The 27,290-nt window shown below is 46.8% G+C and overlaps 12 protein-coding genes across 12 annotated transcripts; 6 read left to right on the forward strand and 6 right to left on the reverse strand.

Moving 5' to 3' along the window:
- Nucleotides 1–475: 475 nt before the first annotated feature.
- Nucleotides 476–1,561, forward strand: N7525_009138 (uncharacterized protein; the record flags this gene model as incomplete). Its single annotated transcript, XM_002560311.1, has 1 exon — nt 476–1,561. One exon carries the CDS (start codon nt 476–478, stop codon nt 1,559–1,561), a length of 1,086 nt encoding a protein of 361 aa, XP_002560357.1.
- Nucleotides 1,562–2,241: 680 nt separating this feature from the next.
- On the forward strand, nt 2,242–2,556 carry N7525_009139 (uncharacterized protein; the record flags this gene model as incomplete). The annotated part of the gene is made up of 1 exon (XM_002560312.1): nt 2,242–2,556. The coding sequence occupies one exon, from the start codon at nt 2,242–2,244 to the stop codon at nt 2,554–2,556; it is 315 nt and encodes a 104-aa protein (XP_002560358.1).
- Nucleotides 2,557–2,609: 53 nt separating this feature from the next.
- Nucleotides 2,610–3,042, reverse strand: N7525_009140 (uncharacterized protein; the record flags this gene model as incomplete). Its single annotated transcript, XM_061214612.1, has 2 exons — nt 2,610–2,785; nt 2,859–3,042. The coding sequence occupies 2 exons, from the start codon at nt 3,040–3,042 to the stop codon at nt 2,610–2,612; spliced, it is 360 nt and encodes a 119-aa protein (XP_061069043.1).
- A 2,256-nt stretch (nt 3,043–5,298) lies between these two features.
- On the reverse strand, nt 5,299–7,806 carry N7525_009141 (DUF3435 domain-containing protein; the record flags this gene model as incomplete). Its single annotated transcript, XM_002560314.1, has 4 exons — nt 5,299–6,718; nt 6,778–7,100; nt 7,148–7,409; nt 7,466–7,806. The coding sequence occupies 4 exons, from the start codon at nt 7,804–7,806 to the stop codon at nt 5,299–5,301; spliced, it is 2,346 nt and encodes a 781-aa protein (XP_002560360.1).
- A 3,705-nt stretch (nt 7,807–11,511) lies between these two features.
- On the forward strand, nt 11,512–12,724 carry N7525_009142 (uncharacterized protein; the record flags this gene model as incomplete). Its single annotated transcript, XM_061214613.1, has 5 exons — nt 11,512–11,595; nt 11,663–11,684; nt 11,781–11,849; nt 11,901–11,992; nt 12,056–12,724. The coding sequence occupies 5 exons, from the start codon at nt 11,512–11,514 to the stop codon at nt 12,722–12,724; spliced, it is 936 nt and encodes a 311-aa protein (XP_061069044.1).
- Nucleotides 12,725–14,346: 1,622 nt separating this feature from the next.
- N7525_009143 (uncharacterized protein) lies at nt 14,347–15,689 on the forward strand (the record flags this gene model as incomplete). The annotated part of the gene is made up of 4 exons (XM_002563190.1): nt 14,347–14,496; nt 14,574–14,940; nt 15,026–15,143; nt 15,224–15,689. The coding sequence occupies 4 exons, from the start codon at nt 14,347–14,349 to the stop codon at nt 15,687–15,689; spliced, it is 1,101 nt and encodes a 366-aa protein (XP_002563236.1).
- A 419-nt stretch (nt 15,690–16,108) lies between these two features.
- N7525_009144 (uncharacterized protein) lies at nt 16,109–16,744 on the reverse strand (the record flags this gene model as incomplete). Its single annotated transcript, XM_061214614.1, has 1 exon — nt 16,109–16,744. One exon carries the CDS (start codon nt 16,742–16,744, stop codon nt 16,109–16,111), a length of 636 nt encoding a protein of 211 aa, XP_061069045.1.
- A 3,174-nt stretch (nt 16,745–19,918) lies between these two features.
- Nucleotides 19,919–20,628, reverse strand: N7525_009145 (uncharacterized protein; the record flags this gene model as incomplete). Its single annotated transcript, XM_002563193.1, has 3 exons — nt 19,919–20,232; nt 20,322–20,462; nt 20,517–20,628. 3 exons carry the CDS (start codon nt 20,626–20,628, stop codon nt 19,919–19,921), a joined length of 567 nt encoding a protein of 188 aa, XP_002563239.1.
- A 1,375-nt stretch (nt 20,629–22,003) lies between these two features.
- Nucleotides 22,004–22,448, forward strand: N7525_009146 (uncharacterized protein; the record flags this gene model as incomplete). The annotated part of the gene is given in 3 exon segments (XM_061214615.1): nt 22,004–22,059; nt 22,076–22,220; nt 22,248–22,448. The coding sequence occupies 3 exon segments, from the start codon at nt 22,004–22,006 to the stop codon at nt 22,446–22,448; spliced, it is 402 nt and encodes a 133-aa protein (XP_061069046.1).
- A 235-nt stretch (nt 22,449–22,683) lies between these two features.
- N7525_009147 (uncharacterized protein) lies at nt 22,684–23,284 on the forward strand (the record flags this gene model as incomplete). The annotated part of the gene is made up of 2 exons (XM_061214616.1): nt 22,684–23,104; nt 23,178–23,284. The coding sequence occupies 2 exons, from the start codon at nt 22,684–22,686 to the stop codon at nt 23,282–23,284; spliced, it is 528 nt and encodes a 175-aa protein (XP_061069047.1).
- A 344-nt stretch (nt 23,285–23,628) lies between these two features.
- N7525_009148 (YoaK family protein) lies at nt 23,629–24,617 on the reverse strand (the record flags this gene model as incomplete). The annotated part of the gene is made up of 2 exons (XM_061214617.1): nt 23,629–24,254; nt 24,284–24,617. 2 exons carry the CDS (start codon nt 24,615–24,617, stop codon nt 23,629–23,631), a joined length of 960 nt encoding a protein of 319 aa, XP_061069048.1.
- A 1,689-nt stretch (nt 24,618–26,306) lies between these two features.
- N7525_009149 (Zn(II)2Cys6 transcription factor domain-containing protein) lies at nt 26,307–27,278 on the reverse strand (the record flags this gene model as incomplete). The annotated part of the gene is made up of 1 exon (XM_002563196.1): nt 26,307–27,278. One exon carries the CDS (start codon nt 27,276–27,278, stop codon nt 26,307–26,309), a length of 972 nt encoding a protein of 323 aa, XP_002563242.1.
- Nucleotides 27,279–27,290: the final 12 nt, after the last annotated feature.

Raw genomic sequence — 27,290 nt, forward strand, 5'->3', positions numbered from 1 at the left:
TCTCTGAGGGTGATCAAATGTTCTTGCAATCGTAGGAAGCAAAGGCAGAGGATTATACGGTCAAGGACATTCATTCTATGCGGTGTTTTCGCGGATTTTAGCGCCTCTTGGCGAAGTTTAATATGGAATCCATAGTCTCTAGCCCTTTGTCCAATCATATGCCTACCTATGAGCCTGCCTCTCTTTTACCGACGTCCACCTCCTTGACCAAGCCTTCATAGACTCTTGCCAAAAAAAAAAAAAAAAACCTCGAGTAACTCATCCTTCTTGCGAAGCGAGGACCTTGGTGGACGATGGCATATTTAAAAGAGGACTAAAGACAGTTATTATAAAATTTTCTATCAACTCTTTCTGGTGCACTGTCGCAAACAAGTCCGATTTCAGTGCGCGTATCACTGCAGAATTTTCTTTCAAGTCATTCAATCCCATCTTTGCCCGTGTTGGAACTTAATCCTCAAAATATTTCCTTATCAGGATGGACGCGGAACTGTTACGCTCTCTCCTCCAGCGGGATACCGGCGACATTACTGATACCTGTGAAACCGGAAATGAGTATAACGGTCGACTGAGCCTCCGTGTTTCATCTATTTTCGTCATCATGGCTGGCTCGATGATAGCAGCAGTTTTCCCTGTGCTAGTGATACGTTCGAGGGCAGTGGGTGCTAAGTGGGAGCGAATCACACACTGGGCCTTTTTTATAGCCAAATATTTTGGCTCTGGTGTCATCCTTGCAACTGCTTTTATTCATTTGCTTGCTCCAGCGGAAGAGGCTCTAAGGGATGACTGCTTGACTGGTCCTATCTCGGGGTATCCCTGGGTGGAGGGCATCATTCTCATGACCATTGTTACCATGTTCTTGGTGGAATTGATGATTATGCGCCATTCATATCTCGACTTGAGTCAACAGAACGACATCGTCCATAACGGAAGTCGGTGCCTTCGCGGCGTTGATAACTTTGGTGGTTGGGATCAGGCTAAGAGTCACCTGCCGATTGAAGACAATTTGAGCCGTCCCCAGGAGCACCAAGAGGCAGAGATGGCTGAAGGCAACTTCGCATTCGTGGATGACTATGCAGCCCAGCTTATCGGGGTTTTCATTTTGGAATTTGGAATTATCTTCCATTCGATATTCATAGGCCTGACACTCGCAGTTGCGGGCTCTGAATTCACCACGCTCTATATCGTTCTCACCTTCCACCAGACATTCGAGGGACTAGGTCTGGGATCTCGCCTCGCCATGATTCCATGGCCGACTTCCAGGGGGTGGACGCCTTACGTTCTGGGCGTAGTTTATGGTCTGACTACCCCCATTGCCATCGCAGTTGGCTTGGGAGTGCGCAATACCTACCCACCTAGTGGTCGGACGACACTGATAATCAACGGCGTTTTTGATGCTATCTCGGCAGGCATCCTTATTTACACTGGCCTTATTGAATTAATAGCGCGCGAGTTCCTGTTCAGCTCATATATGCGTCGGGCTTCTCCTTGCACCGTTTGTTCGGCATTTGTTTTGCTCTGCCTTGGTGCAGGACTCATGGCACTGCTCGGCAAATGGGCTTAACTATATGTCAAGAAACAAGGTGTTACATTGATTACCCGGTCTTTTTACGGCTGAAACATGTGACTGATTGACTATGCGTTTTGTTTATTAATTATGTCCAACCAAATTGTCAAACCCGGGCAGTGTCATTTTAGTTAGAGAATCTTACCACTGTGAATGTTACCAGTACGCTCGCCTTACCTTGATTTCTGTCACTATATTTTAGATTACTGAGGGAATTTGGCGTTAAGCCAATGATGAGAGGAACCTAGAGAGGCAAGAATTGAGAGTCGAGAACCTTCGAACATATCCAATTTCCCCCCCTCCCCCCCCCTCCCTCTTTTTTTTTCAACTTCAGTCTTTTTCATTCTTTCATCGCCTCAGGAGTGCGGAGCGCGTGTAATGCGATGTTTTCGCGGGTTTTAGTGGCTTGGCAAATGCTTGGCCAGTCACGACCTTCGCCGCCAAGACATCGTGTCGCCAAGGAACTCAAAAGAACGCAAAAATCTCTCACATTGGACCAATTCCCCGCGAAGGGCTGGCTGATACTCATTCGTCGCTGTTTCACAACGATGGACTTCGTTCTATTCTACAGAGACGAGGATAACAGGGAACTCCATATGTTTGCTGTGTTTGCGGACTCCAATCAATGGGGGGATAAAGAGTTGGGGCCTGTTAAGGAGTTGTCTTAATCGCATATTATGGTTACGCAAAAATCAACCTTAAATCAGCCACGTCTTTTCGCGCCCAGTGGGAGGCTTTTGATTGAGTGGTCGCCATCCTGCCAGATTTGCACAGCCTCAAAACGCCTTCCCACTATCCATCATTATCGAAGGACCTGCATTTCACATCTCTGTCCGCCTGCCTACTACGCCGATCTCGTCTGCACCCGTGCTCGCTGCTACATGAGTGATCTGTTCGACCCGACTCCCTCTGCGACTCCGACGGGTAGTGTGGCCGGCGAAAGTGGTGGTCGTGTATCCGAGAGCATCAAGGATACCATGTTCTACATTTAAGATATTTCCAACCATTGGGTGGGTGGTTGGCATATCTTGGCTTTTTTGAGAACTTAGTATTTCTCGGGCGCTTGGGATGCCTGATTCCTACTTTGCTGCAACTGGGTGCGCCCTGCTTGGTCCGTGACTGGGCGTGGGTCTGGTTCTTCTTGAAGTTTTCGGTTTTCCTTTTCCTTGATCTTGCGGCCTTGGATGCCGCTATTCTTGCGACCGCTTTTGTTGCCACCCACTGGAAGGGCCAGGGCCGAGGTTTTGGATCTGGTTGTTCTGAACCTCGAACTTCAAAGTATTCTTAACTTCACGAGTGCCCTCGACCACAAGATAGCGGGGAACTTGTGGTTCTCCGGAAGGCTGATTGGACACGGGTATTTGGCGGTTTTGGAACTGCAACCCCTCGAGCCTTCTAGCTTCTTCCGTTATGTGTGCATCGAAAGGCCAGAGCGAGCGGAACAGTAACGTAAATCGGAACGGCAAGGAAGCACACATGGCATCATCTGGCCACGACACGCCGGAATTTCCACTTACGTTACACGCGGGGTCGTGGTGTCGTGGTGATGACGTCTATACCTTCGAGGAATACGGATAGCTGGGCAATTAAAACCATCGGATGATAGTTGCCCGGTACGTTGTCTAACTCATGTTATTTTATCTACTTCCATTTAATATAGGGTTTCCAGATCTTCAACCACTCTTGCAAAGCCTCCTGGAATCAGGTAGGTACTCCGACCTAACGATATCATGCGAAGGCCGTAAGTTCGCAGTACACCGCGCCATAGTCTGTTGCCAGTCATCATTTTTCGATGCTGAGTCAAAGGAGGATTCAAGGTAAATAGTGTCCGTCTAAGCCAAGGTTGGCGGCCATGAGTAACATTGTCGTAAGGAGGCTGCTTCATCGCAAATCGACCTACCTGATGATGAGTTAGCAACCATTCAACGAGTTGGTTACTTTTCTTTATATTCGAGATTATGATGACACGGGCATTCCAGACATTGAGGACAAAAAGTCTGTTTCGGGCGAAGTTAAAGATTCCCACGCAGTTTTGTGGAACAACCTCGGAGTTTTTATGGCAGCGGACAAATTTGACATTGCGCCCCTAAAACAGCTTGCAAGAACTCGTCTCATCAACTGAATTGACAAAAATGCCCAGAGACATCCATTTGTTGTGCGAGAGATCTGGGTCACTCTTCCACCTCTCGAGACTGAGCTTCGGGATGCCATAATCAAGGCAATTTCATGCCACGCCCAAGAATACCTGAACAATGATGAGAGTATCGCAATTCTGACGGATTTGCCGGCAATTGCTATTGCGGTTCTTAAAAAAAAGTTGATGAGAATGTTCTTCTCGAACTTCAACTGCAGAGGATGCCAGTGCGAGGGAGGTATTGATAATGATACCGTAATGTAGTGCGTACTACAGCGTTAAATTCGTTTGTTTCCATAGAGAGTTCGATGATATCATACTCCGCCTCATTCCCTAATACGTAAACTGGAGTATCGTGGTTAGCTGGTTAGTCTACATCTACGAACTTGTGTTCTTAGCTTGAGTAGCAATAAACATATGCTGTGGTGGAAAGACTCCCAGGGCCAACATATGAGTTCCCAGGAGTTAACGGATCTCCAGACCATCAGCTACGTTCCTGGGAATAGATGCTGCGTTCCTGGAATAGATGCTGCTTTCTGTGAGGGTCTCACGTATACATAGGGGTGGATAGTGTCTCAAGATGAGTAATCGATATTAGGAACAACTATAGTTGACTCTAGATACAAGACGTAGTGCGAGGAAGCAAAAGAAAGGTAGCTTCCTCGCGTTCAGGGGAACTCATATACACCATGTGGGTCCCGCGCAGATCATATCTCCATCCGTTCCGTGTGCTTGATGTATATCCTTGACACTTTCGTGGAACTAGACTGGGATCTATGAAACCCCATACCAATCGATCGATCAATTGATCCATAGTCTGTCCCAGCCTTTTGGAAACATTCCCAGCTACACTCGGACAACAGCAAGACTATCGTTTTATGGGTATGGCTCCATGACCGTGTGTATAATAATTGAGCACGTGGAACTGAACAAGGATGGGAATTATAGAAGATGAGAATTCGTGAAGCCTCAGGCAGCAAGGCTACTGGAAGACCAGACCAGGACAGTGGTTTTGAATGAGCTTGTTCTAAACCGCGAACTTGAAAGTATCCTTGAACTCCAAGTAGACCCTCGGCCACACGATAGTGGGGAACTTGTGGTTCTCCGGAAGGCTAATTGGACACGGGTATTTGGCGGTTTGAAACTGCGACCCCTCGAGCCTTCTGATTCAGATTTTCTGCCATCAAGGCTTGTTATTATTGTCTCGTGTGTACATACTGAACAAAGCAGGTAAGTTATCAAATCCAGGAAGACCGCTTCTCAATAACGTAAAAAGGGAAACATTAAATAGCCTGTTGATATTATGAACCTAGACATGCTCACTACTCTTCGGCGTCGGGCGCTGTCGTTGTCTCCAAAACCTATCGTATTATGGGTCTGTTCTTTTACGTCCATGAATGCTGCTGTAGATAGGAAGGCTAAAATTGCTATAAGGGGTTTTCTAATGCGACGAGTATATATCAAACAGAACTTATCTCCAGTTGAAGAAGTTGGAAAATGGAGCACTATCACGGAAAATATTATCCAGATCCGAGGTTGATTCTTAAGCAAAGACAAAATAGAGTACTTCAATTTGACAGAACACCTGCAAGCCTCCCAATTAATCGGTATCAATGTCCGATCCCGTATCTTCTTTGGTGTAGTAATTCCGTTCAGTGCTGAGGCGATGAACCTCTTCTGCATGCCTGCGAAGATGCATCTCATGTAGTAGATCTTCGTCACACATATGACACCTTCGATCCTGCAAGTGCTTCTCTCGAAAGTGTCGTAGAGTCGACTTATATTCGCTATATTTCTGCGTGCGGCGATGAATGGGAAGTTCGGTGTCACCATAACATTGAAAACATCGCCGAGGCTTCTTTGCCTTTTTGATGTAGTTTCCGGCTTTCACAAGAAGAATATCCTGCTGCGAAGGCTCCGGAGAGCTGCAACTCTTCTTGGCTGGCTCTGGTAACACGCTGGTCTGTTCTTCATCGAACCCGTCACTTGGTGCAGCCCGTTTACGTCGCCCACGCAATGGTCCACCTTCAAGGAAACCACAGTATCGGGAGATCGTAGCCACGGCAGCGTTCCTTCTTTGCCACTCCGCCTCCAGGGATTGAGAGGTAGGCCATGTGAATAATTTCTCTAGAAGATCAATCTGCTCCGGTAGCATCTGGTCTTCGACTTGAAGTACCTTCTTCGCCTCTTCGTCATCAACAGCAGCCCCTGAGAGCTGTCGCTCAATGTCTATGATGGCCTGTTTGCGGTCGAACTCATGGCGCACCTTCCGTCTCAGTGCTCTTTCCAACCGGCCGAATGTATTAGAGGTTTCGCGTTTCAATTTCTCTAATCGCGATTGCATCGCTGCACTGGGATCGCATTTGCACTCCTCGGCTTGCTCTTTCATTCGCCGAGTGGCCTCGACATATTCTGGATGTTCGCGAAGGGACGCTCGTTGCTCCGAAGTAAGATGCCGAGGGCGTCTCTTGTCAATCCACCTACTCATCCGGGTGATCGCGCGCATCAGAGACTTGTTAGATTCGCGGCCGTTCATAACGTTCTGCATATCGGTGTCGATGTGTCGTGGAAGATAATGATTCAAGAAAGTGCGGGTGTCAGCGTGTTTCATGATCAGATTTTGCTGTGCTTCGCTGACCACGCTGCTTTCGTTTAACATCTTTCCCCCTCCATAGCGAAAACGATGGGCGAACATTGACTGAAGGAGGCCGTGAATCTCCCCTAGATTTCTCAGACGCCCAGACATGGCGCCATCGGTCATCGGCTGGTTCCATTGAAGAACTGGACGTCCATTGATTACGTCTGTCTTGCAGAAGACATAATAGCCTTCGACTTCGCGCTTCAATGGTAGTTCCATCTGTTGTCGGCCACCTTGGACGAACAGCTTTCGAAGGCGCTCCATGGAGGAAAGCGTAGGGACTTCGAAGGCTTGGAGCCAAAGAAGTATACCGAATATGAATGTATGAGGGCTGAAGACAAGCGACGGATCGTTGATGATTTCAGGGAAAGGAAAATTGTTACTAAGAAGTAGTGTTAATATTGGGATCATCATTGCCCGGGTTCAACGCACGATACATACATTTGGGAAGTTCCGAGAAATCGCTTTGTATGCTCCGATTTGATCTCCACCAAAAGTACGGGAGGGCCCCCGTCCGGATTATCTTGTACGGAGAAACGTAGATGGTGGAACTGTAGCGAAAGAAGAGCATGCAGACGGTTCACGGTATAAATACCGAGCATGTTGAAGAGACAGAGCTGGATTCGCTCGTATCCAAAATGAAATCGTCTTTCCTGAGTTCGGAGAATCGTCTCGTTCAATTCAGTCAAGTCTTGGACGTACACCGGCTCCTTGCCCCGTTCTTGTGTATCGAGGTCGAATTTATCGACGAGTTTCCGAATGCCCTAGAACCCAGTCAGCTCAGAGCGTCAGACTAAGAGGATTAACTTACCGCATTGATCTCTTCGCTATCTTCGGCAGTTATCCTGGTCCGTGTAATTCTCCGATAGTAACCCCGAAATCCTTTCCAATCAGCTTTCAGGGCGCTCGCTTTCGATGTTCCCTTCAGATGACGACCGCCTTCGCCATACTTCAGCTTCATGCAGTAGTTGAAAAAACGATGCACGTCATTAGGAGTAACCTCGCGCAGTGCCTCCACTGGGTCATCCCATTTCAACAGCGCACCAGCCTGAGCAGCCTTCACTCGGCAGTACCTACGCCTCACATCAGTACTCGCCTCCCCATTGTGTAGGTCTGAATAAATGCTCACTTGTCCCAGCGCTTTTCTATTCGTCGACCCCGAACCTTGGTTTGTTCTGAGCGCCCATAATCAAGTGGTACGTTTGCAATGTCCTCGTCCGTGTCGTCATCAGGGTCATCGCTGAAATCGGGCAGAACACCAGCGTCCGCTGGACGACGCACGGGTCGTTTTGGACGGGTGGAAGGCCTGCTACAATTGTCAGGAAGACAGGTGGGTTCCGGAGTTGTCAGCTCGGTTGAATTTGAGGCTTGCCCAGAATCGGAGTCATCGGTCGCATCGATATCAGGCTGGAAAGACACCCCGGAAGTGTCACTGTCGGTCGCAGAGGATAGATCTGCAACGTCGCTCATGCTGCGTCTGGGGAAACTAAGATGTGCGCGAAGCCGCTCCAGGCAGGTAGACAAATCAACGGGGATGACGAACGACTGTGAGGCACGCGCTGAGGGAAGGACTGGCAAAGGATAGGTGAGAGGAGGGCTGGGTAGGAGAGTGAGGAGGGTCTGTTGGCAGCTTTATAGTCATGGACCCCATTGCCCCAGCGACCAATGAGCCTGGGATGGAGTGTGCCATTTTTGGCGACCTCACAAAACGGAGGTGTCATGGTAGCGCTCAAGGAGCAGGCCCGGAGGTGGGTAGAAGTCGATGGAAAGCAGGAGCGGGGCTCGAGGGCAGGGGAAGGGGAGCCACGCGCCCAGGTACCAACATGACCCGAACAAGAACGTGACGGTGCACGTTACAAGGGGCGGGCGAGGAGCGCGTGGCTCTGGGATCGAAAGTGCGTGTGCGGAAGAACTGTGCCGAGGAGGCCACTTTCGGCCCCCTTTGAGGCCAGAAATGGCCGCCTCTGCACAAATGTTTTTTGTTAAGGGGTATATATTATTATATAGCTCCTATTTATTATCTAAAGTCGGTCGGAATAGTAGAAAGGTCGGTATAACTTATTATATCTATCCTTCGGAAGAGTTATTATAGAAATCCTAGCCGCTTAGTAAGATAGAGCGACGTCCTATAGGAGTTAATACCCGCTATAAACACGCGTCTAGTCCGGGTATATAGTTATACGCCTACCGAGTTATTCCTTAGGTTTAATCCGTTATCTAAATATTACGACCTTAGTATTATCCACCTCGCCTTAAAGGAGGACTAGGAGTCAAACGATCTAGCTCCTAGACACTTACTCTAACTATATAATATATATCGGGGAGAACGTAGGTAGGGGAGTATAGAGGCTATCTCCCTAACTAATACGCTAGTAGAAGAGAAGGAACGAGCTAAGTCTAACGCGCGGCGGGAATCCTTCCGAGAGGGAGACCTAGTATTAGTGCGAGACCTTCGACGCGAGAAGGTAAATAAGGATAAGATAACACCGAAATAGTTCGGACTAAGAAAAATCGTTAGGATCAATCTAGGGTATATCACCGCTATAGTTAGTCGGTTATACGGAGAAAAAACGAGTAAATATCATCTTAATAACTTACGGCCGTACTTCCGACGAGAATCGGAGGATCTATACTTTTAAGAATCCGCCGCCACTCCGCCGTACTAGGTTAAAAGGTCGGCTATATTAATAGCTTTGCTAATAGGGTAGAGGTTAATTGATCTCCGGTAGCCGGCTTAGGAAAAAAAAAAAAAAAAAGGGAGGGAAGAGACGACGTAGCTATAAACTTATAACTTATAAAGTACGAAAGCATATATTATATATATAATATAGGTCCTTTCTATATAACTATTTTCTCACTTTTATTACTATAATATACTACAATTCTGACTATCCCACGAGGTAGTAATCCTTTTAACCTACTTAATCCTTCCCCTATTACCTACACTCCCCTTCCTTTCCCTCCCCTTCTTCCTTACTTTACCTCTCACTATTATTATATACTTCCCCTCTATAATTATCTTCTAGACTTTATACACTCGTCTCTTATATTTATTATCGTCCTTCGAGAATCCCGTATCTTTTATATCTCGTCCTATAGGTATAGGCCCTAAACCGGCCGTCTATTCGTAACCTATAAATCTTAACGAACGCTATAGCCTCTATCCGCTAAATATAATAGATAAATACGTCACTCACCTTTTAAGTATAAACCGATAGGCGTAGTAGACACTCGCCCGACTAGAAGAACGTGATAGAGGGGGTTTACTATATCACGATCGTATTACCTACGATAATAATAGAGAATTTGTCGAGCTACCCCTAGACGTCCGACTTTTAGATACGTTAGTCGTACTCGTTCTACTAGCTAAGGTTCCTAGACGTTATCGAGGGACACGCTAGCCCGTAGACTTCGATTTAGCTAGCGATATCAAACCTAACCGATAGCCTATAGGGGAGCTAGTTATCTTATAGGCTTTCGGACTACTATTTCTACTAGTTTATACGGACTATTATATACTCACCGGGTCTAATTAGCGGTATTATCTCTAGCTTATAAATAAGAAGACCCGATATAAGAGCCTTCTATCCTATAGTCTACGGTTCGGGCAATTCCTTATTCTAGCTCCTATCACTCCCTCCGATAAAGCGTTATATCTAGACTTTAATAGCGGAGAACACGAGTTCTAGTTTAGTTATACGGATCTTATTACTATATTTTTACCCGATAGAATCACTTTAACCACACTATTAAATATCGCTAGTTTACGTCTATAGAGCGGGCCCGGAGAAATACTAATCATAGATCGACCTAAATCTATCTCCGAAGAGGAATAGGATAGAGTAGGTTAGAGTTATACGAAAATACCCCGTCCTAGATTACGCGTCCGCACGGAGGGGACCTATATCACAATAGACTAGTCGAAAATACCGATATATAAAGCTTCTATAGTCGCGAATTCTAAATTACCTTCGAAGCGGAAGACTCCTACCGCCTATCTTAATTCTATACGGAAGAAAATAGTAATACGCCTAATTGATCTCACTAGCTTAGGTATACCCCCACTTAACGGTCTTAGGTCGCACGAGAAGACCGAGCCCTAGATATCTCCTACGATAAATATCCGAGCGGTAATCGGTTAGATTAACTAGTCTATTATATATAACTATAATAATATTAATATATTATTAAAGGCCGTATAGGGAATCCGACGATAGGCTCGATCTTTATAAACACCTTAAGTATAAGCTATTATCTAGACCTATAAAGATATCATCGAAGTACAGATAGAAGTCTATAATAAACTAGAGTAGTTAAACGACCGATTTTCTAGATAGTTAGACGATCTAGCTAAGCAGATCTTATCGGCTATAATAACAAATATCTAAGTAGACTATAACGCGGTAGAAGCGTCTCTAAATCCCTATCCTACACCGATTAAGGGTGATAAAGGAAACGAGTATACTATAACCGTCGAAGATAATAAAGACAATAGTGATAGTGAGGATAATAAGGGCGACGAAAAGGATTCCTATCAATCTACCCTAACTCCTATTCATCTGCCAGACAGCGCCTAGGATAATAGCGGTAAATCCACGTATATACGCCTTTAAAGTTATTCGTTTATAGACTATCTTCCGTATTACTTCTTAGCCGTTTATCTTCTTATTACTTTTCTTCGTCTTTTTTTTCATATAGGATATCGAGGTCGATATCTAACTCTAGGGGGGATCTCTAAGGGAGAGATATTTGAAAAAGAAAAAAAAGGGGAATTGCCGGTCATATCTGACCGCTTTATGTTACCGCCTTTAATAAGCGGGTTGACTCCTCCTTCCCATCCTCATTCGTATTCTTTCTATAGGGAATTAAGCCATCTGCAGTTCATCATTTCTATCAGTAAACTGTCTTTTCCATTAAGAATTCATCAGTCCTAGGCCGTCTGAAGTCATATCCATCAACCTCGGACCGAAGGATCACCAGTAGACTGTCTGACGGAGGCGGTGAGGCCTGCAGAGGGTGCAGGCCAAGATCCGGTCTGTCACGATTCACCGGAGATTCGCTTCGGGTGATACAGACTCTTGCTCCGATCTGTTTGGAGTCCGACATCTTCCCTTCACTTTCGTGATCTTTGTTTCTACTGTACTCTACCTGTACATTCCTAATCCCCTCGGCACCATGACGCAAGGATCCTCACAAGTTGCGCCCCGCTACCTGACCGGCGATAAGGCCGGCCTCCAGGAGTTCCTGGCCAAGTTCGATGTGAGCACACGTTTTGGTCGCATTGATGTACTAGAGAGGTCCTATTTACTGACTGGATTATGTATAGGTATTCCTCTTCGACTGTGATGGTATTTCCCCGTGCTCTACCTCGGCTGTCCCTCCGCGGAGGTCCCCCGCAGTGACTCAGTCGCGTCGCAACAACTGCTGAGACAATGATAATTTAGGTGTTTTATGGTCCGGTGACCACCTCTTCCCCGGAACAGTGGAGACACTGGAACTTCTCCGAAATAATGGTGCGCATCAAAGATGAAGTCGGCAAAATCGGAGGCTGATAATCCCCGCAGGAAAGCAAGTGGTCTTCGTGACGAATAACAGCACCAAGTCGCGCGCAGACTACCGCAAGAAACTCGAAGGCTTGGGAATTCCGAGTACAGTGGTTAGTGGTACCAACCATCACCCTGCCAGATCACCGAGTATCTAGTGACTCACAACCAAATAGGAAGAGATCTTCTCCTCCTCATACAGCTCATCCATATACATCTCTCGCATCCTCCAACTCCCCGAAAACAAGCGCAAGGTTTACGTGATCGGCGAAACAGGCATCGAGCAAGAACTCCGCTCTGAGAACGTCCCATTCATTGGCGGCACAGACCCCGCATACCGCCGCGACGTCACACCAGCGGACTACAAGAAGATCGCGGCAGGCGATGAATCCATTATAGACCCCGAAGTTGGCGTCGTCCTCGTCGGTCTCGACTTCCACATGAACTACCTCAAGATCGCGTTGGCATACCACTACATCAAGCGTGGGGCGGTCTTCCTCGCCACGAACATCGACTCCACCCTTCCGAACTCGGGGACTCTGTTCCCTGGCGCTGGCTCCATGAGCGCGCCGCTGATAATGATGTTGAATAAGGAGCCTGTCGCACTTGGCAAACCCAGCCAGGCTATGATGGATTCCATTGAGGGTAAGTTCAAGTTCGATCGTAGCCGGGCCTGCATGGTTGGTGATCGTGCGAATACGGATATTCGCTTTGGACTTGAGGGGAAGCTTGGTGGTACGCTGGGTGTTTTGACTGGTGTTTCTTCTAAGGAGGATTTTGTTTCTGGCGATGTTAGGCCTCATGCTTACTTGGATAAGCTTTCTGACCTGCTGGACTCGGAGTAGAATGGGCTGAAAGATGCCCATTAGGTGTACTAGATGTCACATTTAGATATAAACGCATACAAATCAATGGATCTATCATCTACGTCTGCGATCTGCAAAGGAGAATGCAAGTAAAACAGCGTGGATAGAAGAGAGGATGGGATTGAAAACTGAGGAAGTCAAGTCTCCATCAAGAGAAGTGAAACGGTGAGATAGAGGATTGCCCGTTTAACAGAGGTTCAATATATTTATCTTTTCCTATTGACCAACATACAGGCATGGGAAAAGAGGAGAAGCAACATCTGTAACATACCAACTATCTATGCAAACTGTGCAAACAGTCTGATTCAGCATGTGATCTTGCATGTGATGATCGACAACCCTAACACCCTCGACCCCATCGAAGGTGATTCTTCGGCCATTCCTCGCTACTCCGCCCCGAAACTAGCTGACGCTAATCTAAGCTTATCCCATAACACCTGGTCGTAACTATTGCTCGTATTACTCGTATAGTATACTCCGTAGATAGAAGCACTCGGCGTTTACCATTGACCTATTATATACGTCAGACACTATATCAAGATAATAGAGGCAGTTGCTAAGAAGCACCGAAAAGAAAAGGAAATGATACAAAGAAGAAATAACTGCTGATTGTATCGCATATGTACAATTTGCTTCAGCACTGCGCCACTTGTACCAGAGCTAAGCAGGAATTCGTAAGGCTGCTCCACTACTCCATTCAGTTGTCCATGTTCCTGGAAATTTTCAGTTCAAAACCCGAGGACGTTCTAAAGATATATGGTAGCGAACACTAGTCAACTTCCTTAAGGGGGAATTGATCTCCGCCACGTTTGTTCGGATAAGGCATCGATAAGCGGCTGAAATCCCCGCGGGCTAATGATATGATATCCAACCAGTCCACCCCTATTTCTCATATGGCAAAACGCCTAATATGTACAAATAAAGTTCGGCCCCACCCTTAGAATTGACCAGAAACGAGCTAGTCAATACGAAGCGGGATACACGGAGATCTATAACCCTGATATGCTGACACAAAAGATCTTGATGGGAAGCTTGCAAGGGTACTCCGTAGAGGAACCAACAAGCTTCGGAACATTAGAGCCGTCCCGAGAAAAAGGAAAACTAGAAGATTACGTACTGACTACTTCGAATTGAACCCAAGGATTCCTGTTCAATTGAATATCGCTCTAGTCGGCATATTCTAGATCCTTGTCACAGAGATCTACAACCGGGGCAATCCTCCATACATGACTCTGCCATGCTGATATCTGCTGAGACGTTAATGGCCCGTTTGAAGCTCAAACCGAGGCATGTCTCAGATATGTAAAAAGCGGGCCCGAAGGTTAAAAGTATATGCTCCGCTTCGAGCCGCGATTCCATTCGTGAACCAGAGAATAAAATGAAATGCCCCTTCAACAGTTAGGTAACAAACCAGTGTGTCTGTTCTAGATTGTTAGGAGCCTCGTCGGTTGATTTTCTGATCGACACTCAGAAAATTTGATAATGAGTTCGTAACCCAGATCTTCGTTGGATTTTCCTTCCTTATAGCCTGTCGACTTCACGGCTATCAGATCTTATCGTTTCCAGGGGATGTAACTATTACCGATCTATCACCCCGCATGATGGCTGCTCTCACTGGTGATCGGAAGTCAGTCTTAGAGGGCACATGGGCTCTTGGGGCCATCGCCATCGTCGTGGTGTTGCTCCGGATACTTGCAAAAGCCAGGCTTCGCCATCTCGGAACAGACGATGTTACAATGATTGCATCTCTGGTAAGTTCATGCCAATAATTGGAGGGAAACGATGATGTAAGTCCTATATATTCTAACCCATGATATGTTTATTGCAGGGTTTTGCCCTCGCCGCATCGATAAACTTCACAATCGCAATTCTTGACTACGGCTTTGCATCCGGTGGTTCTGGGGTCGACGAGCCCACCGCTCTCAAGTACTATACCATAACGGAGGTCTGCGGCGTCGCAAGCACCTGTCTAGGCCGGATCGCGTTCATCCTCTACCTTTTGCCATTACTTTCAACGAGGAGAGTCTTCAAGATCAGCCTATGGGTACTGTTCGCGGTGCAAATAGTGGCAAATATTGTAATGATTGTTCTCATCTTAGCTCAATGTCGCGATATCCGCGGGGTTTGGGATGCTAAGTACGCCACTCACTGCATGGAAGACTATATCCAGCTCCGTTTTGGTTACTTCCTCTGCTGTATGTCCATCCAATACCAAAGGCTCAGTCACAGCTAGGCAAAACACAAAATCCTGGGTTCTTGACTAACAATATCAAATTATAGTCTGCAACTCCTCCACAGACTTGATGCTAGCAGTCTTTCCATGCTATATCTTCTGGGATCTCAAGTTGAAGCCGATCATCAAGTTCAGCCTCATGATACTCACGAGCTTGGGTGTTCTGTGAGTACATTCCTTCATACGGTTGCAATGACACCCTTACCTCCCCCAACTTACTAACGAGGACGTCTTTACCTGTATAGTGCAACAGTCGGTGCCATAATGAAGGCTGTATATCTCAAACAGATCTTAACCTGGGATGGTACAGCCAACGCAATACATCTTACCTGCTGGGCTATGATCGAATGCTATCTCGTTATTATATCCGCCTCCGTCCCCTGCCTTCGTTCGCTGGTGGTTTCTTCCGTGCGCCAGTTGTTCGCAAGCGACAAGTCTAGCACTTTGCCTTTCACCTCATCGTACAGGAAGAGAACAACAAGTCACCAACGCACGACGAATCGCGTACAAACGAATCACGAGGCCTCTGGGAGTAGGCAGAATTTCTTCTCGGGTGCACGTGGCGAGGAAATGGAGATGGGGACTACTAGGACTTCTGTCAATGCCAATGAAAGTGACGATGGGCGGGAGGCAGCGCGGGATGGAATTGCAAAGACGGTGGATGTTAGTATTACCTGGGAGCAAGGACATGGCAGAGATCGTATTCCCTAGTACGTTGTACAATAGATATACACGAACAGATTTATCCTCGAGAATAAATCTATATAATGTTGTTATGGTCAATAATATACTATCAAGCTTTCTTACTCTAGAAATTGATATATGTTGGTGCCTGAAGCATCACTATGTGATAGAACCTAGTTACCTAGGTTTATAGCTCTCTCTCTCCTTTCCCTCTCTCCATCCTCTCCTCGTGCGGGACAGTCTATCCACACAGTGTTTTCTCCATTGATTTCCATCTGTATCGCATCACCATCATAATTGCAACCATTTGAACACGACAAATCGGACGATTCATCCTTTTCAAGTGTGGTTTGTTATGTGGTGTCCCATGTAAGGACGCTCGGGGTAATTTTCGATATGCAGCCTCGAAGTGCAGCCAGTTAGATATCCAAGAAGAGCCCTGGAGACTATGACCCCGCTTTGGAGTTGGCTAATTCATGCAATGTGCGTCCATTATCCAATTCCGGAATGATCCGCTCGTTTACCAACTCAGCAACTATGGGCTGCTGGGATGGTTCACTGTCAGCTGGATTCAGCTTGTTTATCTTTGATAGTCGCCGCCGTTTTGAAATCACAAAGGCGATCGCCGCAGCGGCAAGAATTATCCCAGCGCCAACGCCTACGCCGATTCCGGCGGCAGCCCCCGGGCTGATGTCGGACGATGAAGATAATGACGTCGAAGATGTGTTTGTGTTCGAGACAGACGTTGCGGTCGCTGATGGCGTGGAATATGTGGCAGACCCGGTGGTAGGGAGATATATGATAGTTTTAAGACTGGATGGACCAGGAGCTGGAAAGACCTCGTCGGTTGGCTCAGAACAATCTGGCTGTCCACCATTGTAAGTGCAACAGGCCCAAAGTTTGGAAGTTGAGTTATAGGTGACCTGTGCACCAGCGAGGCCTCCTGCGGGAACAATTGAGTCAGCAAATTCTACGAAGGGTGGTCTGCCATAGTGTATACTGACCACAGCGAGTCTGACACGATGGATCTTCCAGAGTTGGATCTGTGCAATCAGCACTGTAATATCCATCACCCCCAGCATTTTGGCAGAGCCCATTGCTCATGCAAGTTGAACCGCGAACACAGCATGTCACATTACGGCCGGCCTGGTTGACATCTTCACAAGGCAAGTCGTCATAGTTGATTTTTTTCAAATTCGAGTGTAGAAAGTAGCAATCCGCCATTATTATTTGAATGGGAGGCGAGTTGAATAGGCGGATAGTGAGGGGTTGGCAAGGGAGTAATCAAAGATGTGGGCTACGCGACACATTTGGCCCTCAAGTTTTAGCGCCTGAGTAAAAGCTCAAAGCCATGGAACAAAAGTACTGTAGTGGAAAGTAAACAAGAACCCGCATGTCAGGTGGTCAATCCACAATAATTTTTCATCTTGACTTGCCGCATAATTGAGAATATAACAATGCTGGCACACGTCTAGATGGGGTCCGGCTCGCTTCCTGGCGCTCACAGACAGTAACATTTAGATCTTCCACCTTGTCGCAAATGTCTTCTACGAGGCGCCACACAATGCTAGGTTTTATTCCCTTGTCGACGAAGCCAATCAATTAAGGGGTATTCGCTCGAGTTCCAGAAATATAGCGCTTGGTCGGTTTCAATTTGGGCATCTTTAGCTTGGGTGGCTACCGAAATTATAGCGCATAGACAACTTTGCATATGCAGGGAAGAGGTAGCGTAGGCGGCAAATGCCCTTGTATTCTTGGCTCAATGAACAGCAGCAGCAGCAGCTATTTTTAGAATTTTATCCTTGGATTAATGACACCTTCGGCTATATAGGCTTCTAAGTAGATATTGCGAACGAATCATATGTCATGACCAGTACATCGAGAATTCCATCGGATGTGGATCACCACAGCATCCGCGGGACAAGATCCTCACAATCAGATGCAGCTCCATCTCCATTCATTAGAAAGTAATCTCCATCGAGACACTTGAGGCCATTTCTAAGCACAACCGCCCTCTCAAGGCATTTCGAGCTTTATTTGTCCCTCCGGAGATCTCCCAAAATCTGCGATAGCTTATAGTTTGCCCGAGCTAGATGTCCTATGCCCTCAACTTGCGGGAGTCCTTCTGAAATCTTGATGCACTCTTCGAGAAGTTAGCTGTTAAATATCAATAATTGTGGCGACTTTGTATCGGACTGTATGCTGCTTATAGTCCCATGTTTTTCCCCTTTGTGAAGGAGGACAGCTAGCTGGTAGAGCGAGTCACAGACTTTGAAACGTTCGCCCAAGCATTCCTTTCGAAAACTCAGGACTTTGAGAAAATGTTAGGTCGATCGATTAGGTAAGGTATATCAAGGCTCCAGGGCTCCTATCATATAGCAGGTGGAAGTTGCCAGAATGGAGAGGATTTATATAACGTTGTGGTGGTCGATGATGTCCTCTACGCCCGACGGAGTGGAATATCAGGTAGAAATTGATAGAGGAATGTGAGAGCAAGTATATGATGGACGGGCAAACAGGAGTGATGCGATTTTTGATGAGGGATAACTATTGGGTGAGATTTCGGATTACTGTCGGGGGTTGAAGGGAAACCTCGGCGCCACAGCCGCTCCTGCCAAGTACCTCCGCGGTAACAAATGAGCCTTTATTGGCCTATTGTTCTTGTCACCTGCGTGCAGATGCCAATTTGTTAGGTCATCCAGGTGGATGCCTGCTTTTCCAGGTGTCCAGGCCTCTCTGTTTGCTTCCTAGCTAGCTATATCAGCTAGCTCTCGTAGGTCAGAAATATCATCTCTTCCTTTCTTCCCTTTCTCTCTCTCTGGCATAGCCAGATCACAATTATCCACAATGGACATGGCTGGAAATGCGAACCTTGTAGCGGGAATCCGAAGACATTAGTTCCACTACTTATGCAACAGCGTGGCTATCGTCATACCGAGCTGAAAACTGTTGTGGAGAAAACAATGTATCAAATCATGGTGCTAATTACTCTGTTTGGGTCCCAAGCGGGTGTACATATGGAACCTTCAATAAATAAATACTTCAACTATCCAATTTCCTTCAGCAGTACTCCGTGGCTTCAATCAAGGACATGAATATGGGAGCACCCCCGGGGCCACCTGGAGGTGTTACGTAAGTACCTAGTAAGTCCACGGGTCCAGGGCTGGGGTCTGTGCTGCTGCAGAGTGGAGAAGGATATCTGATTCAACTAATATTGCAATATTATATCCGGGAGAACGGGGAGGGAGCCCTGGAGATGTGCCGTTCCTTCCAACTCACTGGCAGGAGGGATAGCAGCACTGTGACTACACCGCTGGGCTTTCGCAACACTCCGTCACATTCGGTGTACAGGCATTTTGGGAAATAGAGGTGGAAGTTTGTGATGTTGCATGTGGGGACCGCGGGAGGTCTAGCATTACCCTATTTGGTAAGAAGTCTGTCAATGTGGGTGCGCCAAGAGTAGACTAATTCTTGCTAGCGTAGTGTATTGCATATACCATTTATTACAAAGGCCCGTAATTATCAATTAGCATAAAATACAGTGCTGGGCTGTTATACAATGATGAAAATACTAGTTTGAAAAGATAGGACCTAACTATATAACAGTCTTCTTCTTACCAGGGTATGTGCATTCAGACAAGCCAATGCGTACCAAGGGTTACGAAGTTTAGCCGACATATTTACCCTAGGTCTTAACTTTGAACGTTTGGCGAGACACGAACGATGAACGCGAAGCGAGCCTACATGGACGGGCACTTTATATAAGCTGAGGCCAGCCCCAGCCAAGCAGGTCCGGTCCTGTGGAAGCGTCGAGGTCTTTACCCGGGTCCTCAATGTCACGGGGACAACCAGATTATTGCAACATCAAATCACGTTTTCTACGGACACAATAATATAGGCAGAGCACTGGAGTCATTAGGCTCCAAGTAATAATAGAGGGCCTGGTTGCTCACGAAATGAGCGGAGCCGATCCCTCAGGTGAAGTCACACTACAGATGTAAAAGAGGTTTTATCAAAACTGGCCCGACTTATGGCCTCAAGGCACAGCTGTGGATTAAGATTGGCTGGGATGAATGAGAGCTTAGATATATAATGGTTTGAAAACAGTCCATGTTAGGGGCTACGCCCACAGTGCTAATGACTTGCTAAAACAGAGATGTTGAAAATGGTTGATCTAATCATACTCAATATCACATGTGCGCTGTATAGAGTAGATAAACCCAGCCCCGGAATCCATCATCTCTGACCCGACACGCCTACGTGGCAGCCGCATTGTTCTTAGTATCGTAGCCTAGCACAGCTCCGCCATTTGCCACCTCCTTAATTTCAGCCGCCAGCGTCTCCTGGGTCCGTGAGAGCCAGCGGAGTCTGTCATTAAACTCGGTTCGTCGACCTTCGTCGTCCTGGTTTGGACCGCTTGAGTCAAAGAGACAAGTTGTCAATCCTCGTGCAAGTCGGAGCTCGGCCCTCTTTTGTTGGAGAGGTGTTTTGATCGTCTTCCCCATGAATTCAGCCACCAAATCCGCTGAGCATTTTTCGGTCCTCTCGGAAATGTAGAGATTTCCCAGGTCTGGGGGTGCTGGTATTAGCCATGTTTCAACCAAATAGACGGAATACGAAGAGGGTAAAAAACAGAAAAGAAAAGGCCTTGGGACATACCGCGACAATAATCACTTTCTCCAGCTTTGTCACTTCTGACGCATCCTTTCCAACAAACACCCTTTGGGGTATACACCGCGCTCGAGAATACATTGGCCTTTTTGTATTCATATAGCTCATTTACAGGAAAATGAGCATGCGCTACAATCCTAGGTTAGACAGGTTCTTTCATAAGCTTGTATATTAGGTCTTTACAATCCGCAGCATTCAAGGAACTGCCGCAGTAAAGTTGACCGCTGTTCAGAGCAAGTGTAAGGAAACCCTGGGCAAGGAACGTGAACGATGTAAAAAGGGACGAGAGCTTCATGGTGATTCGGGCGTGGAAATCGTGTGTAAATATGCCAAACAGTAAGTAGAAGAGGAAGATGAGGCAGAGACTTTGGTCTATCTTGGATGGAAAGGGCAGGCCTTTTATGTTGTGGTTTGGGAGTGTCTATTCTATGTTTTGGAAAACAATTTTCAATGATTGACATCCTATATCATGATCTGCAAAAACTATTGAGCACTACCACCCTCCGTCGTCCGCAGTATGCTTGGAGCTGAAAGTGGAGGTTACGAGTCCCATCGCCAACAAATTTGAGGGCTGAAATAAACTTTCGTCGGAAAGACCCAAAGGCCGACAGCCATTGTAGATCAATCTTCAGCTCCATATATTGTAAATTATGAAAACACTTCGTGCATATGTTTTACTCTATAGCGAACTCGTATTTGTGGAAGCGAAGACCGAATAAGGGAAGTATGATTAATCAATTGTTGCTACCAACCTAGATAGGAAAAGGCCAAATTGTGACCTGATGTATAGCATATTATATCCATCTAATAATTCTGCAAACACCACTTAGCCATATCACGTATCACTGCTAACTCCGGGAGACCCTATACTATATAGTATAAAGCGAAGAAAGTAGTGCAAAAGATCAGCGAGATCTTTTGGTACAGAAAATGATCTTCTTATGCTCCCCTTATACAGACCCTATCACTAAGTATTTACCCACACCCTATTTTCCCACCAAAACTGACCAACTTTGAACCCTATTCTCTCAATAAATTTATATTGTAACATATTTTTATTCTTTTTTATTTTTATTTATCATTTCAAACCTAAGGTAATAGATTATAGATTATATCAGTAAGTATTCTAATAGAGAGTAGTCAATTTTCAAATTTTAACAAAAGATTCTAATCGCGAGTTTAATGTGGGAGTCACTATATATAATAGAGATTCATCTTGACATTTACATTTCAATCAGTTACCACTCAATAGCCATGCATATTAGACCATTCGGAAAGAGATATTTTGTTAATCTAATAATAAATTTTAATTAAAAATCATCTAAAAAATTATCACAATATAAATTTATTGAGAGAATAGGGTCGAAAGTTGGTCAGTTTTGGTGGGAAAACAGGGTGTGGGTACAACATAAATACTTAATGAACCCTATGTATGTTGTCTAAGTCGTAAATTACATATTTCAAGGAGAATACTTGCAGTATTGTGTTATTTCCAAGACAAACGAGCGATGTAATTGCTGTATATTACAGAAATTTTCATACACGCAACTTCAAAAGTTTGCTTCCCCTCTGCTTCCTACTTACATACGAGGCTGGTATTTCGGGTGAGGAAGAACAGGCGATACCGGAGTCGTCGAAGAAACTGGCACCGCCTATCCCCGCATTCAGTCATGAACTCGTCCGCCAAGCGCCCTGGTCGTCGCCGAGGCACCAAATCCAAAACCAGGTACGACACATGCAAGTCAGTTTGCCTCCCCGGAACTGGATCAGTCGCTGTGTTTGATATCCGATTTGCAGAATCCGCTGTGTAAAGCGTGGCAAGGCGAAACCACACTGCCTGAGATGCGGTTAGAGCACCCTTCCTATAAAGGCTATTGGGCGGCCCCAGTTTGACCTCATCCCTACCCATGTCAGGAATCGCGAGAGCGTCGTGCTTTTGAGTATTATTTCCACAGAGCTAGGCCTTTCACGAGTCCCGGACCAGGCCCTCTAGGGAGGCTCGGTCCTCCAAATCTGCCGGGCAGAGCCACTTGTTTGGGATGCGATCATCCCGCTCAGCGCGCTCTACGAAAGACCTCCCATCCACGAGACATCGGTCTGGTTGCCAATAAATGATGCAGCGGCAGTGGGACATCAGTATCATCGCGAAGCGGTGATCTGGTACACGCGCTCACTGGCTCTCCTGCGGCAACATATTAACTAGGGCACGGCAGATCTGATGATCGTTTGGGAACATGGGTGCTCGTCGTCGGCGGACTACCAGAAGAAAACTGGGAGCTTTATTTGAGTGTTCCAGATGAGCGCTTCACTTCAAGGGGCAAGGAACGTCCTGTGTAGCGTTGTAGCCGAAATGAAGGCTCTCAACATTGGCTCCAAAGCTTATATGCACCGAACAGCAGATGATCTGCTGCACGAGGTATCAGAGCCGGTGGCCAGACAACAGCACCTGAAAACCCGACTAGCTCAATGGTATCGGCTCTTCACATACTTGAAGGCTATACATGGCTCGAACGTCGACGTTGCAGCTGCTCTTCTCTTAATGACCTACACGATTGTCTTCATTGAAAAAGAAGCCATTTTGGATTTTGATCAAGGTGTCTACGACGCCTACGGATCAGTATTCGCCCAGATCATCGACCTGGCCGCCGCCGCCCTTGCATGGACACGCAACTCGGAAGGAAAGCAACCGCCGTTTAAGTTTGAGCTGGGCGTATTCCTCCCACTTCTCATCACAGGGCTCAAATATCCCTTCCCTGAGCCGCGTCGCCAGGGTTTATGTGCACTCCGGCCGCTCATATGGTGGCCATACTCATTGGGCTAGAAGAGAACCCTGACACCTGACAGACAACCTGCCCGGAAAAGTCTCTGAAGTATATGGACTGCTGGCCAAACTGGGGCTATCCCACCAGCTCAGTGTCACATATGTAATTTCAGTGTTTCGTCTGTTATAGATGAGGGTAAGATGCAGAATTGGTTAATTTATACACTCCACCACTTTGGGGAGAATACAGCTCATAGAAAAAAGCGGTGCTATTCCCTACACCAGATCATTAGCATAACAATACTTTATAGTAATACCATCTTAACTTGTGAGCTAATCTCCTTTATAATATCTATTTGCTAATGTTACACCTGAAATGTGCATGCGGACGCTATTTTGGTCTATAATTCATTAATTGCTGTTACCCGGGCACAAACGTCAAAATTCCATCGCGAGAGAAGCCGGCGCCGAGGTGAGTTGAGGGTGGAAACAGGCTTTGCATTATTAGGTGCTGCTTAATATGTGCGACCCATCCTAATCTTTCCTCCTCCACACGAACCAACCTAAGGTAATGCAAGCCTTCAGAGCCGTGGCAAGCCACAAACCACTTGCAAGCCCGGTCTCCTTCGCCATCCCACCGGCAGTCACGGCCCCCAGAAAGTGTGAAAGCAAGGCACCTAGTCTTCGGTTTCGTTTCGGGTTCGAGCTCCAGGGACGCCGGTATAGCTCAGTGTCAACAAACAGGTCGCAGACCATGACTGTTAGAACAACTGTGGGGATCTCTGAGAAGGCCAGGAATCGCGAGGCGACAATTTGACCGGCGGCTTGAAATGCGATCAACGAGATTGCGAGAACCTGAAACCAGTCAATTGGAATTTGACGGTCCAGAGTGGGACTAACAATCCGTTTCTGAACAAGAATAGCGGCTCCGAGGAGGAGGGCTGTCTGAATGGCAAAAGACACTATCAAGGTAAATCGTCGGAGAGTACCCAGGTATCGCGAACCGTAGACGAAAAAGACGTTGCCGACTATGAACACTAAAACAGCAATGAGGGCCTTAAGCCATAGCATGGGCTGGCTATCGGGCTTCCCGGACACTCCTAAAGCGATGAAAATAGTGTTCCCTGTTGACGTGCAGTCGACCATGGTTAGAGCTCGGTCTTTATGGGATGCATGCTTTGGTCCTTACCTGTGTGCATATTTGAGAAATTTCCCCACGCATTGTACGACAGCGCGTCAATTAGGCCGCTCACATATCCGCAGCCTATGAGAGGCAGATCGCTCCATGCGGTGTCAATTTCAGAATGGAAGTAGTCGTCGATGGCATATCTCAAGGGTAAATCTCGGTCAAAGAGGTTGCCTTTGGTGCTGGAGAATTTGGAGCTTTTGGCAAAGGGAATAGTGTCGGGAGTCTGCCTTTCGACATCGTCAAAATTGGAAGAGGAAGACCCCCTAGACAAGGCAAGATCAGTCAATTCCATCGCTGGTGTTTTGATGGGGAGAGACCCTTGAATCATCGGCATCGTGATGGCGAAGAGATCAAATGTAGGACGAACTAAAGTAAGAAAAGAAAGGGGCACGCAGGGAAGACATTAAGTATATAAAATTCGGATAAAAGAACATATCGAGCCTTACGAGTCCCTCAACTGCAGGATTGCATCACCTGCTCTCAGAGATTTGCATCCAGTGCTAGCCTACCCTGCCACATTGTCGGAAGGGGGTGACCAGACCAAGGAGAAAGAGGGTCATTAATACATTCCTTACCCGCAGAGATCAACATGGCCGTAGATAGTGCCATTTTATGCAGGCCATAGGGACAGGAATGATCAATGCCAAGAGCTTTGACACGCGGTCACTATGTCACAATAATGCTGCGAGCCTGGGCTATGGTGTGCAGGGTTGACTGCACATGAAAAATCTCTACAGTTGCAGGTCAGCAAGTTGCCAGGCACTTTGCATTAGCTCTTCATCTTGTCCCAACGGAAAGTCGTCTTTCAGGGGGACATACTCCGTACAGTGACTACGCATAAACCTTAAACTTATGCAGAGTCACTGTACTTGCATTGAATTCCCCTCCACCAATGTTCAGGCTGGCCAATAGTGCCTGGATTCCCGAAGAAGCGATTCGAGATCCTGGTCCTCTTCCAATCACCCTGGATTGGCAAAGGATGACGCAGCTCAGACCCCACCAGCGATTGACGCCGACGTTGACCCTCGAATGATCTTGGCATCGTCATCCTAAAGCCAAGAGCACGCCATTGCCGGTTAGTTATGGCTACTTGCAGATAGCGCATAACGGTCCCTGATAACGCGATAAAACAGGGAAAGGGGGACCGCGCGTCCGGGACGATCACCCGGCGTATTTCTAATCTGTGACAGTTTCAGAACATTGGTGCATGAAACCGAAACTGAACCGAAGACGCCGGATCTATCGCAGGTCAAATCGATAGTTGCATGTAAGGAAAATATCGGCCTATGATCGGCTCATGATCGGCCCGTGATCGCCCTCATCGCCAGGGGATCGGTGTTCAGAAACTGCGAGTCCCATCCCCGTGGCCTGTTGCGATCTGCGATTCGCTCTGGTGCTTATTTATCAAAGACCAAAAACAAGGCGACGTCGTGTCCACAACTCGAGCTTTTGAGTTCTGTGGAGCATTGAAGAAGGTGTGGATCTGATTCCAGACTACCGGGACGGGTTCAGGGACCCTGGAATTTCTAGCCTTGCAATAGTCAGGGGCAGTCAAACTCATTGCAGCCTTTCCTGTAATGATGATTGTTGTGCTCGAGAATAGAAAGTGATATGGTGATAGGAGTCTCCTGTACCGATTCCAGGCGAGGGCGGAGACATTGTCCAGGTCAGGATCGTCAGGTACTTGCCCCATCGGGCACTAGGCATCAACTTCGCCTCCATAATTCGTACTTGGCAAAGATAACTGCGTCGTGTCACTGTGGGCTGGGCCAGATAGGTAATGATGCTAACACTGCGTTGCGACCAGCCTGTTTCGTGATCGAACCGGCGACTCACAGGTCCGTTGACAAATTACAGACTTACTTTGCGTCTGCCTCTGTCTCCTCGGTTCAAGACAAGTATTCGGAGTTTGCTTCTTTGGCTTGGTTTACTAGTATCACTTTATTTCGAATTGTACGAAGGTTCACCTTCGAAAAAGTTGCGTAATGTATCTTCCGATATTTAAACATTTACATGCCAACATTCAGGACACAGCTTCTTCGATATCATATGGCCCCAGCGACAAAGGACTACCAAGGTCGGAGTTATTTAATTTCAACCAAATATTGAAATTCGACCCGGCCACATATTCAAGTGACTCGGGAGTCAAAGTTGAGCTTTCATCCAATGGGCTGTCGATATCCCATATATCCTCCCCAGTCTGATGACAGATAAATGACGAGTATTCCATATTTTCTTCCTTTTTTGCGTCATCATCTAATTGATTTTCGGAGGCGCAATGAATATCAGCTGACGGATGGACGACAGGGACGGAATGCCCAGCGTGTGCTGAAAGAGAATTGTGCATGATGATGACTTCAGTTAGGATGTCCACAGCCTGGAGCAGCTTTTCAGAGCATTTGTGATGAAACTGCTCCGCATTGAGTGCATCAATATTGTGTCGATTGGGCCTCGAACTGCCTGTGGTAGAACGTAGCTCGAGTTGTTCTAGAACATTTGGCGGTAGCATCTCCATCCATAGTCCAACTTCATTGTCCAGATTGTGTGGTGAGCCTTGACCGGAACGTCGTCTTTGCTGTGGACAGGTACGTGGCGAACCTGAGATTCGAGGCGGGCTTTTCCTTTTCCGTGATGATACACCGGCGCTATTTGACTGGACGTCGTCGCGCTTAGGATCTAGTGTTGCGGAATGCTGTGGCACACGTGCCGACAACGTTGTGTCATCTGCACTAGTTTCGCCAGGAATATATGGACTTGAAGCTGCCGCTTTCTTTTTTCTTCGCGGTGGAACAACGCATTCTTTCATATCAAGTCTGCAATTGGTGCATGATGTGCCTTGATTTAGCGCGTCGCAACGAACTTTTCGTTTGTGGCAGGCATAACAAGCCCATTTGGCTCGCCTCGGCCGGAATTTCTTTTCGCTATGTCGGAATTGCATTGTTTCGTTCCCACTCGGGGGTTCCAGGATAGGCTGAAAACGGTATTCGGTACCCATGATGTCTCTCAG

Source organism: Penicillium rubens (genome assembly GCF_028828025.1).
Source record: "Penicillium rubens strain IBT 27055 chromosome Unknown utg000003l_segment0_segment0, whole genome shotgun sequence".
NCBI classification, from domain to species: domain Eukaryota; kingdom Fungi; phylum Ascomycota; class Eurotiomycetes; order Eurotiales; family Aspergillaceae; genus Penicillium; species Penicillium rubens.